Below are 14,651 nucleotides of genomic sequence, written 5' to 3'. Positions count from 1 at the left end.
CAAGGTTGTAATTGTGTTTAATGTACATTTTGCTTTTAACAGCAATTTGCCAGTTTAAACAGCATAGACCTTACAATGCTTAATTAGTGAAGAGGTTATCGTGCTTATAAAGTTGTATCGAAAATATACCTTATTCATTCTCTATTGAACAACATCTTTAAGACAGTCTAATGTTATAATTACACACTATACAGTAGCAGCATGTTCACACCACTACAGTTAAGGCCGTGTCAGCATTCTCATCATGAATGTTTTTCAAGGTTTGAACACACCAGCCATAAAATTACAATACAGTTTGAAAAAAAACGTGACATCCAAGACGCGAATCTTGTATCAACTTTAGTCAAATAAGAATAAAAATAATAAAACACATATAATAAAGGACTCCACCCAAATTTATTTTGGATGATTGGTGCCTTTGCACAACATGCTCAAAATTTCCAAAATGAAATTTAAAACAAAGGTAGCGAACAGCGCAGTCTAATCAGGTTTAGATGAATCTGAGTGCAAAGTGCTGCAAAGTGGGTGCCACAGATGTACAATAACCACTTCTGACATACTGCACATTTTAACATACACAAAGCTTCTTTTGTGTAAATATTTAGGCTGGCAAGTAAAAGCTGCTCTACCACCCCGTGAATAATAAAAATTACTCATCTCCAGTTGCAGACACTTACTGGTCGTGATGAAAGTAAATTGTTTCTCAAGTCAGCACACTGGCTACTGAGGTACCACGTTGTTCCCTACAGTTAGGATAAGAAACATCTGAATTTTTATGCCGTTCATGTCCCAATAATTCAAGAGAGACCAACCACAGCACCAACCAGGCTGAAGCCATTTGTTTAAGTAAAGAAGATGGACGAGGCCAAATACTGCACAGCTTCTCCAGTGAAATGCCAGAACCTGCCTAAAGAAACTCACCCTTAGTTCATGCCTTAACAGCTTCTTGGTTTTATCAATAAAATGCTTCTTATTGCCATATGGATTGATTAAAAGAAAACATCTAGTCAGGGATCTACTCAAACGTGTTCTACACCTCTGGTTACGGCAAAGCGCATCTGTTAGTGCGATCCTGAACCATCGCCCAGTGACAGCGTGCTTCAGGTGCTGAGTTGTCATGGAACCAGGATAAGCTGATGAAACTTTGTGGAACTGCAGAACTGAGTTCTTTATACACCATTTGCTTATTTATTATTTTTAAACTTGCCTATTCAAGACGTTCTCCTTTTGTGACTACCTCTTTTGTTACAACACTTTTGGAAGCACTCCATTGCATACTTTTCAGACTTAGAGATAAGCATACAAGACTGAAAGAGTTGCCTATTTCAAGCTTCATGTACAATGCATACACACATTTATGAATAAAAACCTGTTTAAACATCTATTTGTTCTTTGGACCAACTCCAGCCTCCCTGGGTGACTGTAACATGTCTTATAAACCTTTCATGGAAGATTTAAAAAATAGTACTTCAAGACAAAAAAGAAAAATGAATATATTAAAACAACATTAACACAGACAGAGGGGGAAAAACAAAGTGGAGACATCCCATGCCAAAGTCACTGAGGGCACAGGTTGGCAAGTGTCCTCTCAAAGTCTGCTTTCTGCCTTCTTGTACAAGTTCTTTTATCTCATGGTCTCAAAAGGGAGCTGCAAAACCAAGAGGAAATTCCTTGTGTGCCCTCAAATATGGGTCACTCTAAAATCCTCCTTCCAAAGATGGGACCCGATTAGCACACAGCCTATTTCAGACCTGCTGTGCACAGGCACCTGTAAAATAGGGGTAATAGTATTTCTCCACCTCAGAAATTTGCTATTAGAACAAATGTGTTTCTGGTTGCCTGGACCACAGTCACAGCACTAAGGGCTACATCAGTACCTAAAATGCAGCCTTGCCTCCTCCTGCCAATCCCTGCAGACAGAGCAGGTAGCAGACAAGAACTATCAAGAGTAACATTGGTAATGGAGAGTTTTATGACACCATTTGGTAGAGGCTGATTTAGTTCAGCAAAATTAAGTTTTGCAATAAAATCTCCCTATGATTTTTTTCTTTTTTAATAGGGGATTAACACAGATCAGCTTAAGGGATTGTACAAGAATGACCCAAATTGTATCACATTACTCAACACAACAAGTAGTTTCAGAATCTGTCCACATTTGAAGATGGTCCACGTAAATTCATGTACAAACATGTATACTGGTTGTACCAGGGGAAAAAATAGCAAATAATTTCCAGCCTTGGTTTCTACTTCTGAATTCTGTGATAGTGGGCAGGTACCACAGACAAACTAAATGATACAGCAATAACCCGTATGATCCATATTAAGTTTCCTCACCTGTGATGTGAGAAGAATTATACAGTGTGTTAACAGACAGAAATCAGTTACTTATTGCATCAAGGCTCACCTGTAATCCACGAATTTCGTAAAGATATTACGGGTCATCACCACAGAAAAATAAGATCTTCATTCCCAAATCTGAAACTCAACTTTCACTGAGCTATAAAGAACAAATTCCTCAAAACTTTCAAGATAAAGTGAAGCAGAAGTTTCAGCTACAGAAACGTAGTGCAAAGGTTCAGTTTGGCACTGCAACATTATGGACAGACAAGAATTTATGGTAAACTCAGTTTAGATTTGGAAAAAAAGAATCCTATAATTGAACCAATATTGTCAAATGTATTGCATACTATTTAACTTCACAGTAATCAAAATCAGACGTCAAGGTTTCTATAGAAGCAGCAATCACAGATTGCAGTAAAGTATACCACTCAAGGGAAAAAATTGCATTTTGGCAATTCCAGAGTCAAGTGTTCCTTATGCTCCTCCAACAGTCAGCTGTCAGATATCTTCCTGTTTAAAAGGTGCATATTGTTTCTCCTCAGTCCTCATGAGACTTCTCTGCAATGACTTTGCATTCATACTGAAAAACACAAGTTGACAAAATTAATAATACTTACATAACTAAAAGACTGCTACGAGGGGGGGGTTTCTACAAAATGGGTGATAAAATAGCCTAGCTTACACTTCACCAAGGTAAGTTTGGTCTCCTTAAGTTCTGTGTACACACTGTTGGTTGCTATTTATGTCTCCTTGAGCAGCAGAAAGAGCAATTTAGACTTAGGGGATGGTCTGACTTCTCCCCAAACATGGGAGCTCTAATTTAGCTGTAGGTCCTGAAAGGACTAGAAGTATGAAACAGAGTGTACAAAATCATGGGCTGTGCTTCTGAATAACAGCACAAAGGTCTCAAAAAACAATGACTAATGACATCTAGCTTATTCCACAACCACAAGTCAAATAGCTGATATGAAACTCACCATTGCCAGCTGCCTGCCAATATTGCCCATAGTTATTCCACCAGCAAAAAATATACATGGTAACCAGGAACGAACATAGAGGAAATCTGGAGATGTGTATCTGGAAAAGAACACACAGTTTTGAGTTCAATGTTACACAACACAGAATCCTCCAATCATATGGCACGAATCCACAAACTTAAATATTAGGACATTTCAACTCAAAAAGGCATGTATTACAGAAATTAAATTACTTGTGGCAAATAACAAAGAAGGCTCGTTATTGGTTATAACCTCATTTGTTCAACTATAAAAACTCACATTACGCTCTTGGTAAGGTAGCAATTTTATTGAAATATGCAACTTCCAACTAAAAGTCTCGCTTACAAACACATAAAAGCTTTCATGATCAGTCCAATTTATTTTTCCCGTAAAATTAAGTGCTGGCAACTTTGGAAATCATGTCAAATTCTACACTTTCGGTTATTCTGATTTCATGTTATAGCTTCAGGGGACTATCATTTAACATTAAAGGAGTAAATACTTACTGGTAAACTCCATTGTAGACCAGTAGTTGAGACACCAACGTGGCCAGGAAAGCAATTCCTACTCCAAGACCAAAGCCACTTCGTGATCTATCAAAGGTCCACCACAGGCCAATTGACAGGGCTGCTAACGTGAGAGACAACTGGATATTGTTGGCAAAATCCACTTTCTGTGTTGATTGTTAAGGATAAGCTTGGAAATATGGTGTACAAATGCAAAGCAGTTTTCTGAATTCTGTTTATCATATTTTGGCACAACATAAAAAAATACCATGAAAAAATACAGCACTAGTTGTATCAGCTCTCACACAGCTATCAGATACAAGGAAATAAGCCTTGTGAGTGTTGCCACTATGTTAGGAAACTAAACAATTATGATACTTCTTCACATTTTTAGGGTCTTAGCACTGTGCCAGAGTGAAGAGTCTATACACCTACCAGATAATGCAGGCATTTTATACAGAAATACAATGCACATGACGCTGTTCAGAGTAAGGACATCTCATCCTTACCTGGTCTTTTATCACACCAAGCATGAAATCTTAAATCTAGCATTAGACTCCTCCAAATGACAGGGATTTACTGAAAAAAATGGTATTTCTTACTCTTACTTAATTGTAATTTTGTTTAATTTACATGTTAGTTTACATTGAGCTAAAAAATTAAAATTTTAATTTTTTCTATAAAATGTAAAAAATATTACTGTAAATGTAATAATGTAAATAATATTACTGTGAAAGTATTCATGTAAATCAACATTGAAAATCAGTTCTGTCAACTCCGTGATAAAAGTGTGAAGTCACTCCAGAGATCTTTGTAGTGTTTCACATTCTTCAACATTTTTTTGGAAATATTAACTCCTCCTCACTACTCCTGCCCAAAACAGAACATCAAAAAGCCTGCCAAGCTTTCTAAGTCTGAAAGCAGACTTATGGGATGACAATTAAAAAACCCAAAACCATTGCCCTATTTTGTTACAAAGACCTGAAAAGAGACCTAGAGGAAATGAGCAATAAGTTCAGCTAATTGAAATAAATAATTACGGGATAAAAATCAATGGCATCAGAAAAATATGAAACAAGACCAAAAAAACACACCAAATATGGTAACGCGAAGAACGTGTAATACGCTGGAAAGAAAGCAGCCTGGAGAGCTGTCAAGAAGGAAATACAGACAGTACGTTAATGTTGTCCTGGAACGTGTAACAGCTGTTAGAAAACTGCAAGAAGGTTTGCTGTAAATAATATGATCCATGCAGAGAGAAGCTGACAATCCTCTTGTACTTCTTAAAAGTGGTGAAGTTGCACGTGCTTACACAGCAGGTACAGTGCAGGTTGGTGAGGACCACAAGACCAGACTAATGCAGCTTTGCCAAAGAGGAGACAAGGTTTGTGAGGGACAGGGGGAACGACCCTGAACCTTGGCAGCTCCTGCTCATCCAACCACAGGGGACAGGATGCCTGGTGCAAACAAAATCCAACAATTCCCACTGGAGGACCAAGCCATCTCAGGGAGAATTCAGCCAGCTCTCCCATCTTTCACTTAACTTGTTCTCATTTCCTGGAAATACGGAGATTCAGTAGTACACAATCAGAATTAGCATGGTTTCTGCAAACCATGTTGGAGCTGACACGAGAGACGAGACGAGGAGACGAGGAGACGAGAGCTGCAGAGATGATCAACTTTATTTCTAATTAGTTTACAAGAACCCAGTTTTCACAGCCAGATCCTGGTTTTACCTGAAAGAGGAGGCACAAGACTCGACTACACAAAACCATTAAGACTCCTAGCTCTGCCAGTAAGGTGTGTCAGTCCACGTGAAAAACACCCTGACACTGAGCATGTCCCAGCTGCTTCAGAGGGAAGGGACGCCAGTTTCGAGCATGCTTGTGCAAGGATGTGTATGATTAGCTATACAATTAGGAGGAGGATAATCTACTGCAACATGCAGACTGTCTTCTAATTGCTCTTACTGAATGACCACAGGAATGATAAATATTCACTGGGGCAACAACGCTTACTTGCCTTGAAACATGTTTGGTGTAGTCCTGGGTATTACCAGGTCCTGGGTTTTCTCCATTCTTTGCAAAGTGCACGTGCTTAACTGATGACCTCAAGACTGCACTTCAGCCTCTTACTATGGTGTTAAAAGGACACCAACCCTTGGAATGTCTCAAAGCACTTTTCTGTAACACCTTCCATGTATTTCCCCACACTTACTTTAATCACTCAAAGAAAATAAAGCGTCTAGGTAAGACAGAGCTCAATATTGAGACATTTCTAATGAAAACATTTTTCAGAATGAAAAGACGTGAGACAGCACCTCCAGTACTGGTACGACAGTTTAACACTAACACATACTCTGCATTTCCCTTGCAAAAATGCAGCATGTTATATCTTTAACAACAATTCACCATGACTGACTATGTGAGCTTTGTTTTAGTGGAAACCCATTTGTTATCGCCCATTTCATTAGAATATAGGATACAGCGCTGGCATGATTTATTCCCACAAAGACTGCTACACATCGCATCACACTGGACCATTCTCTCTTAAATTTATGTGGCTCTCCCAGATGCCTGTCCATGCATGGGTACAATAACCCAATCACAGCTGTGGAGACAGGAAAGAAAAAAGGCCTGTAAGTTAAAGCACTGGTAATATTTAACTATAAGGAAGACTATCTAGACTTCGATAATTACTGTGACTACCAAAGGATAAACAGTACAAAACATACATTGTAAAAGAAGAGGAATTTAAAACTATTTAATTATTTTAAAAAGCCTTGAAAAACTTTGGCAGCATCTTCAACCACTGCAGCAGTGACCTGGCAGAACTGGCAAAACACAGACAATTTGAATGAGGGGCAGAGGACGAAAGGGCTCTGCACCCTGTCGAGATCTGCAGTCTCACACTGCAGTTCAAAAAGAGCAGTAATGCCTTCCAGGCTGGGGCTTCTGAAAACCCCACATATCAAACATACATGTTTAAATAACTGCAAAACAAACACACCGCAGTAAGAGCAGAATGTGGTTTATAACATCAATATTTTGTGTCTTCTTCTGTTGTTGTTACAAGCAGTTTTTGTTTGGATACTGTTTTTCTCTTCTTCAGTGCCACTATAAAGGCTCACACAGAAGAAGGAAAGCCAAGAGCCGAGAAAAGCTGTCGAATACAGAAAGCAAACAGGACTTCCAACCCCAGGGAACTGCCATGCTCTTTGAGCATTTCTTCATGTGTTCTCTACTGCAATGGCAGCTAAAAAGACTGTTACCAACACAGCTGAAGAATAACACTGGTGCTTAATGTTAAACTGGTGCTGCAGGAGGGGGGCAGAGCCCAAGTCAATGGTACAGACCGCAGTGCCCTCAGCCTGGCAAGCTGCTGGAGGTTTGTCATGGCAAATGCTCTTTATTCGGCCAGAGAGGAAACATCTCCAGCATTCATGAAAATAAATCACCAGTAAAGCTGGAGAGGAAAAAAAAACTCCCTAAGCAAATCTCTTGCCAAAGGCATTGGGCCAAACTGATGACTAAAAACAGTGACGGATGAAAGGGCTTCTCTGAAAGCAGCCTCGATCACCACTGATTATAAATATGCAAAACACCTTTATTCTGTTCAGAATAATAAGCCATACTGCAGAGAAATGTGTGCATCAATTCCGGGAAGGCTGTGCAAATATGAATGGTAAGAAAATGGGTGAATGAGCAGCATTTACAACAGAGGATCCCTGTATGTATGCTAGCAGAGAGGATAAGAAAAGAAAATGAAAATGACTGACAATGGAAAAGAGAGAATTCAAACACCTCAACAGCGGTCACTCCTGCTGGGAAAAGTCAAATTAAGGCAGTAATATCTTCAAATCAGGTGTCTCAAGACCAAGTAGTGCAAATACAAAGGAGGCAACTGACTACACTTCACAAGGCATACCCAGTTCTCAGACAACCCCGGTGTGTAAGGTGCAGCCTGATGCAAACAGTTCGCAGCACAAACTTCACAGTGAACATTGCAAACCTTATGTGTAGCTGCTGCAAGTTGGGATTCTGTCACTTCAGCCGCCACTACTCCATAGATAAGAGATCAAACTTTACCAGACATGTTTGTCAAGACAAGCAGTTTAAAGTATAAAAGAAAAATGCAGTATACAAACCATAAACTAATTTACGATCTCAGCAAGATGAAAGAGGACTAAGACAACTAGCAGATAAAGGAGGTATGTAACTGCCACCATAACATGCCAATACATGTCCACAGGAGAACAAAACTGACAGATTCAGAGAAATATTTGTAGAGTTCCCTTTCAGAACAAGCTCCTTTATGACATCTGTAGCATTTTGACAAAGTACAAAAAGAAAAGCAATCAGGTTACTAGAAAAAATAGATTTAAATATTATAATTAGCAAAATAGTGATGCCAACTCAAAAGCTAGTTTATTCACTAACATCAATACCCAAAAACGTGAGCTTCTCAATCTTATTAATACTGATCTCTGTGAAGATACTGCCTTACAGTAAAGGTCTGCTAAAGCAGAATCTTCTGGTACTGGCTGCAAAGAATATTCCCTCAGTAAAGTGGAAAACTGAACCATGGATCAATCCCTTCAGGGCTAAGTAGAATGACAAATCCCATCAGGCTTGTAAAACAGAACATGTCTGGATACTCAAAGATGAAAGAAGAGGAAAAAGGGATATTTCTTACTACCTACAGTAGACATCTCACCTAAACTAACTCCTAAATCACACACAAAAGGCTCAACTCCCTATGTAGTCACAGGAGAAATGGAGCACATTCACATCATCTGACTCAAAACACTAATCTAACTGAGGTGTGCCATTCTGCAATGCACCTCTACAACTGCAAACTGTGTTCTTGGCCTTGAGTCCCTGAGACACAGTCACATCTCCCAGCTCTATGGAGCTAAAGTGAAAACTTGAACTGAACTACAAAAGGCAGCATTACTCAGCGTGGTTAGATGTGCTCAAAACAAGTACTGCGTCCTACACCATCTGCCACTTGCAGGGTATTTTCAAGAGCTGCCTGCAGCGCACGCCCCCGTAATCCAGCCTCAAGGTTCCAAGTGGCACCACCTTCTAAAGTCTGTTAAACCTGTACTCTAACCCAGCAGAAAAAAAAACAAAGGTTACATTCTGCTAACATTATTACAGTATAACAAGTTAGCAGAACAATACATGCACATGTATTTGTGTATACATGGGGAGATCAAAAGGATAATGGTATCTCAGAAAGCGGCAGTGATACTGGAAATTTTTATCTTCTACACCTTTCATACAGTTTTTTGTCATTACATAACTACCTATCCAGTCTTTCACCTATGTACGCCACGCCAGGCATACATACACGACTGAACTTACCTGATGCTGTGCCACAGCAAGGTGGCACCCACCAAGCTGAGGAGAAGATGCTTGTGATCACATCAGGGGGGAAGAGAGTAACGTTTCTCTGGATCTGAAGCAAGTTTAATACTAATGCAAGAAATACGCCAATAAAAAACAGCACTATACCACGAATTACCAAATTCATGCCATGACTGGTTACAGATGAAATGTATGGGCCACACTTTTTTGGTAAGGTTGGCGTTGCATCATTTTCTGCCATGACTTCTTATGTTCTCAGAGACATCCAACTGGCTGACTGAAGAGGATTCACTTGCAATCAGTATTTTGACTCTCCTCAATTAGGAGATACCCAAAACCTGAAAAACAATGAAAAAGGGTGAAAAATGCAGCTATAAGAAACATTCAATATATTTCTCTTCAATAAACTGGAGATTGGGTTAAAAAATATGGCTATTATGTCTTTCTGAATTTTCTGAGGAGGCAATTAGTCATTGGAGAGTAGAACCAACCACAGCTGAAAAAAACTTACAAAGAAAACAGGTTTTACAAATAGCTTTGTCTACTAGGAGACAGAGGTGGAGGACACGTGGGATGGGACAGCTAGGAATGTGAAACCACAGAGGTGAAGAAATGAAACCGATATCAGATGGAAAGGCTTGCTTTGCACTAGTAATAAATAGTTTTCTCTTGTTCTCTAAGCAACAAGTGGAGCTTATGTAATTCAGAAGCAAGTAAACACAGCCCTTAGTTTCAAGTCAGCCACCGCAGTTCACAAACCTCTCTTCTTCAAGAGACACCAGAAAACGCTTCTCAACTGGAAAGTGAAATCTGAGAAATATTTTTCAGGATGGAGTCAGAACTTCAGCAATCCCGCGGCACATCCATTTTTGTAAGCCCAAATAAGAGCAAACAACTCAGCAAAACAGAGAAGTAATCTCAATACAGAGAAACGTTTACTGAAGTGACACATCTTCTGAAAACTGCTGATACATTACTACAAACTGTAGCGGTTTCAGGCACAGAAGAACCTGAGACGGAAGGCAAAACAGAGCTCCCCTGCCCCGTACACCAGGTAGCATCCTACACGAGTAACTGTCGGCACTACAGGAATGGCAGTGCTCCCATCCCAATCACTCTACTTGAAAAAAACTGTCCATCAAGAGTCTTGTTATACATGGATTCAGTGCCACACTCATGTATAACAACAGTTTTGATGGACAGCTTAGCCACCTGGAACTTTAGAAAAAAAGCCCTGACATTGTTTTTAAATTTGAAGCTGCCAACTGGTGCTGGATTTTCTTAACTCTTACTTATGGCCATGCAGGCGCAGGGGGATCCAAACCAGCGCATCCGTCCCCCATCCTCCCTGGCTCCAGCAGATTTCGAGGAAGCTCTGAAGATGCAGCAGCAGTGCAGAGAACACAGCATTGACTTCTGCTCATCAAAAGCCAAAAGGGAACTTATATACATCTGGGCTGGCTACGATACTACAAGTAACTGCACAGAAGACGCAATGCCAAGCCATGGCATACTCGGTCTCTCAGGAAAAGTTCCAAGATGCAAAACAAAAGGAAAAAATAAAGTTCTGATCACAGGTAAGTTCCTGTTGGCAGTTCAGGGAGGCAGCAGAGTCCTAAGAATACAGGATATCTTTTACACAGCCGATTCTCCGCCTTATTTGTAACCATGATCATGTCTTGGGTTGGGGGAAGAGAGCAACCACGGTGTCTGGCTTCTTCAGCAGCTTCCTGACTCACACTGAGCACCAAGATGTCTGCATCAAGACCGGCACTGGCACCACAACACACTTCCCTCAGGCAAAAAGGAGGTGCTCCTGACTTTCTTTCCTCTCCTCCGGATTGCACGGCAGTGGAGCTTGGAGAAGACTTTTAGCCTCCAGAAAAGGAAGCACAGAGTCATAAATACATCACAAGTTCAGCTGAGAGTCTCCCCTGTCCCTGGGGGCTTTGCTTACCAGGTGATCACAGGAATTCCCAGAATTTACAGGAAAGTCTTTTTTTAATACTTGGCCTTAGAGACCGTCGGTGTCACCTACAAACTCTGCAGGAACACCCTACCTAATGGGGGCTTTTAAACTGTTACGTCCCTTCTTCGCTTTACCTTTCATATGAAAAAAGCTGAACTCTTGACTCTCCACTTACTTCACCATCCCAATAGCTCTTGGCACTTCCCTTTTTGTTAATGCACGACTGGTACCAATGCATATGATTTCAAGTCTGGCTGTCACAGCCTTGCACAAGGAAGTTCACACTTTTGTATCTCTCTTTAAATGAGCTCTTCTGCTGCACACCGAGGACCACAATTCCTTTTTCTCACTGTTGTTAATTGGTTGCTCGCATCCTGTGATCCATTACAACATCCAGGTCTCTCTTCTTTCCTATTACTGTACTCCTTTGTTCTTTGGTACCAGCCCCAAACCTTGCAAGAGTAATTTCAGCCTGTGGGTATTAGTTATTCTGACACTCAACATCACTTCAGTTTTCCTGTAGGATATCTCACTCCTCTGGCTCTGCAAATGGTTCCCAGCTTTGCGTCAGCAAACATGATCACTGCATCCTATTTTGTGCACCAAGGTCATCAACCAACATACTGAGCAAGATCAGCCCAGATCCCTGTGTTAGATGAAATCTATTAATAATTTCCCTGCAGCCATCATTTTCCCATTTTATAACATCTCTTGATATCTCCCTTTGACAAGATTCTGCTTCTTGTAATTCTTTAAATCCAATAACCTCTGACTTAATTACGAATCATCAACTGTCCCACATGGCCATATTGACGTAAACACTAATAGGAAGTCCAATTTTATTCTCGCATAAACCAGTTTCAGAATATAAACCCTGCATTTACCCCATTTCCATTTATTTAACATGTAATTCAACAAATATATTTTATTGTGAAGGCTTATAAAAATGTAACAGGACCTTGCTTATGCAAGGAAATCACTTACTGTTTTTATACAACCACTGCAGCTGCAAGTCATTCAAGGTACCAGATTTTTACTGCAAGGTGAGCATTCCAACCACAGCAAGGGCACTTGCGTGCATACGCATCAGTGAATGTTTATAAAGAGCAACGCAAGGTCCCAAATTAGTGTGATGTAGTTGTCCCAATTTTCCAAATTTTCTCCACTCCTTGACTCTGAAACCTCCTGGCATGCCACAAACAGAGCAATGGAGGAACGGAGCAAGGTGACCAACACTTACGTAAAGATTCTTCAGTGCCTCGGACAGCCTGGGTTGACAATGCTCAGGCAAGGCAAAAGGATTTACTATCATCACCTTTCATGAAATCGGGAATTAAGATCACTAAAGAAGACATCACCTCCTTGTTCTGGAGGGGGAGGATAGCGTGCCTGCAGACAGAGATGACGATGCCTCTTTCCTTCTGAACCTTGTATTTTACTGAACGTTTCCACTCAGATGGGAACAGTTCACATGTTGCACCAACACTGCTTCTGAGCCTTCGTCTCTTGGGAGTGCGTATTCAAAACTGTCACATCACACCGAAAGCTACAGCCTTGGCTCTGCCACAAAACCTCAGCCGCACATCCCCTCCTCGGCGGCACACAGTGTCAACCCAAGCTGTCTAACACAGTGTGCAAGAGCGCTGTATATGATTCGCAAGGCAACCACACAACATCTGGCATTGCGCAAAAAGTTAACAAGTAAGTTGTCACCGTAGACACCTTTAAAACACTTAGTCACTTAACTGTCTTCTAATTAGAAGATCCGTCCCGCAAGCGCTACCAAGTGCTCCTCATGCTCAAGAGCCTTCTGCTGTGTGCAAAGCACAACTTCTGACACAGTACAAACACATAAGGAACAACGCAGCGTAGCAGGGGCCAAGAAGATTTATTTAAGACGGGAGAAATGGTGAAACGACCCCCCCCCCCCCCCCAAAAAAAAATCTGCCTTGTGTGAGGCAATGCCAAAAGCCAGCCACCCCACCACTCTGGGCACCTGGCGAGGCAGCTCTCCTGGCCGGGCTAATCCAGACCCTGGGGCTCGGAGGAGTCCTGGCCGCCTGGGCACCAGGCCACTCAGCTCCGGTTGGCCCGTTAACCAACGCCCGCCCGGGGCAGCCCCGCGGAGGGGCCGCAGGCCCGGCTGCTCCAGGCCCAGCCCGCAGGCAGCCGGCGGCGCCCCGCCTGCCCGGAGGAGCCTCGGCAAGCGTAACCGCTGCCAGGGGGAACGGCTCCCGCCGCCCTTCGCCCGCTGCGCCCGGCAGGCAGCGCCGCGGCTCCGCCGGCACACACAGCCCGGCCGTCCGCCCCGCGCCCCCAGCAGCCCGGCTGCGGCGGGGCCCGGTGCCACCCTGCCCCGGGCACGGCTCCGCCGGCGGCGCTGCCAGCGGCTCGGCCACCCGCGGGGATGACTAGGACGGGGCCGGGGGCGCCGCTGCCCGCCCGGCGCGGTTCGACCCCCGCACCTCGCACAGCGCCAGCCCGCGTCAGCCCGCCCGCCCCCGAGCGCCACCGCAGCCCCTGCACTCACTCGGCCGCCGCCATCTTCTCCCTCGGCGCCAGTCCCCGCCCCGCGCAGCCTCCGCAGCGCCCGCCGAGCAGCTGACGGGGCGGACGGGCAGTGGAGCAGGGTCGGGGCGGGCAGTGGAGCAGGGTCGGGGCGGGCAGTGGAGCAGGGTCGGGGCTGTCGGGCGGAATTTGCGGTGTTTCGGAGTGGCGCTGCCCCGGGAGCCGGCCCGCTGGCGGGGGATCGCGCTGAAACGGTGAAGAGCGGCGTTTGTGCAGAGTAGATGGAGTAACTCACAGGGACTTCGGTGGGAGCCTGTGCGATCTGTAGAACGCTGCCCTTCCGTGGGGAGGGGTTTTGTCAGCACAGTAAAAACACAAACAAAAAAACCCCGTATGCCCTTAGGCTTTTTGTACCACGCTTGAGCTTCCAGCTGGGCTGGGTGTAGCGATGTTGTGCAATATCCCTGTGACACGTTTCGGCCAGAGAAACGGAGGACATATTAATACTTGTTCCCGGCTCTCCTGAGCACCTGGTTCTGTGAGGACTTTCACATGGGCTGAAGTGTTTTGATAGGGGTAAAAACGACACAGCTCGTTAGGCCAGAAACCACGTTCTCATCACCAGTCTGGTGCTTTTGGGGACGATGTACAATGCGAGGCAGAAAACAATTTACTTCAACCTGTTTTAACGAGTAGTACAGACATCACAATAAAAAATACTATTGTATATATGTGGGAAGGTTATAGGAGAGTAATCCTGTTATATTCATTTATATATCATACATACATTCATCATAACATTATAATCATTATTCTTTTGTTAGTGAACTTTTTCCATTCTTATTGCAATGATAATGAATACAGTTTATTTAAAATATTTGCACATTGCATTCCTCCAAGCTTAGCATTTCATTGCAAAGACTTTGCCAGAGCTTTCCAGACTGCAGGCTCTGCTGTG

At 42.8% G+C, this 14,651-nt stretch overlaps 1 protein-coding gene across 2 annotated transcripts; it reads right to left on the bottom strand.

The window, feature by feature from the left end:
• INSIG2 (insulin induced gene 2) lies at positions 1–14,045 on the bottom strand. 2 transcript variants are annotated; one of them, XM_065840986.2, is made up of 6 exons: positions 13,716–14,045; positions 9,214–9,554; positions 6,330–6,454; positions 3,845–4,011; positions 3,318–3,417; positions 1–2,920 (listed from the first exon to the last, which is right to left on the bottom strand). In XM_065840986.2, the coding sequence occupies exons 2-6, from the start codon at positions 9,455–9,457 to the stop codon at positions 2,879–2,881; spliced, it is 678 nt and encodes a 225-aa protein (XP_065697058.1). In that variant the 5' UTR covers positions 9,458–9,554; positions 13,716–14,045; the 3' UTR covers positions 1–2,878. The 2 variants fall into 2 exon arrangements, with proteins under 2 accessions (XP_065697058.1, XP_065697059.1); XM_065840987.2 differs by lacking the exon at positions 13,716–14,045 and having other exon boundaries at positions 9,374–9,553.
• Positions 14,046–14,651: the final 606 nt, after the last annotated feature.

This window comes from Patagioenas fasciata, chromosome 7 (assembly GCF_037038585.1).
Source record: "Patagioenas fasciata isolate bPatFas1 chromosome 7, bPatFas1.hap1, whole genome shotgun sequence".
Lineage (NCBI taxonomy): Eukaryota > Metazoa > Chordata > Aves > Columbiformes > Columbidae > Patagioenas > Patagioenas fasciata.
Note: the sequence above shows the minus strand (reverse complement) of the source record. Positions and strands in the feature narration are given on the sequence as shown.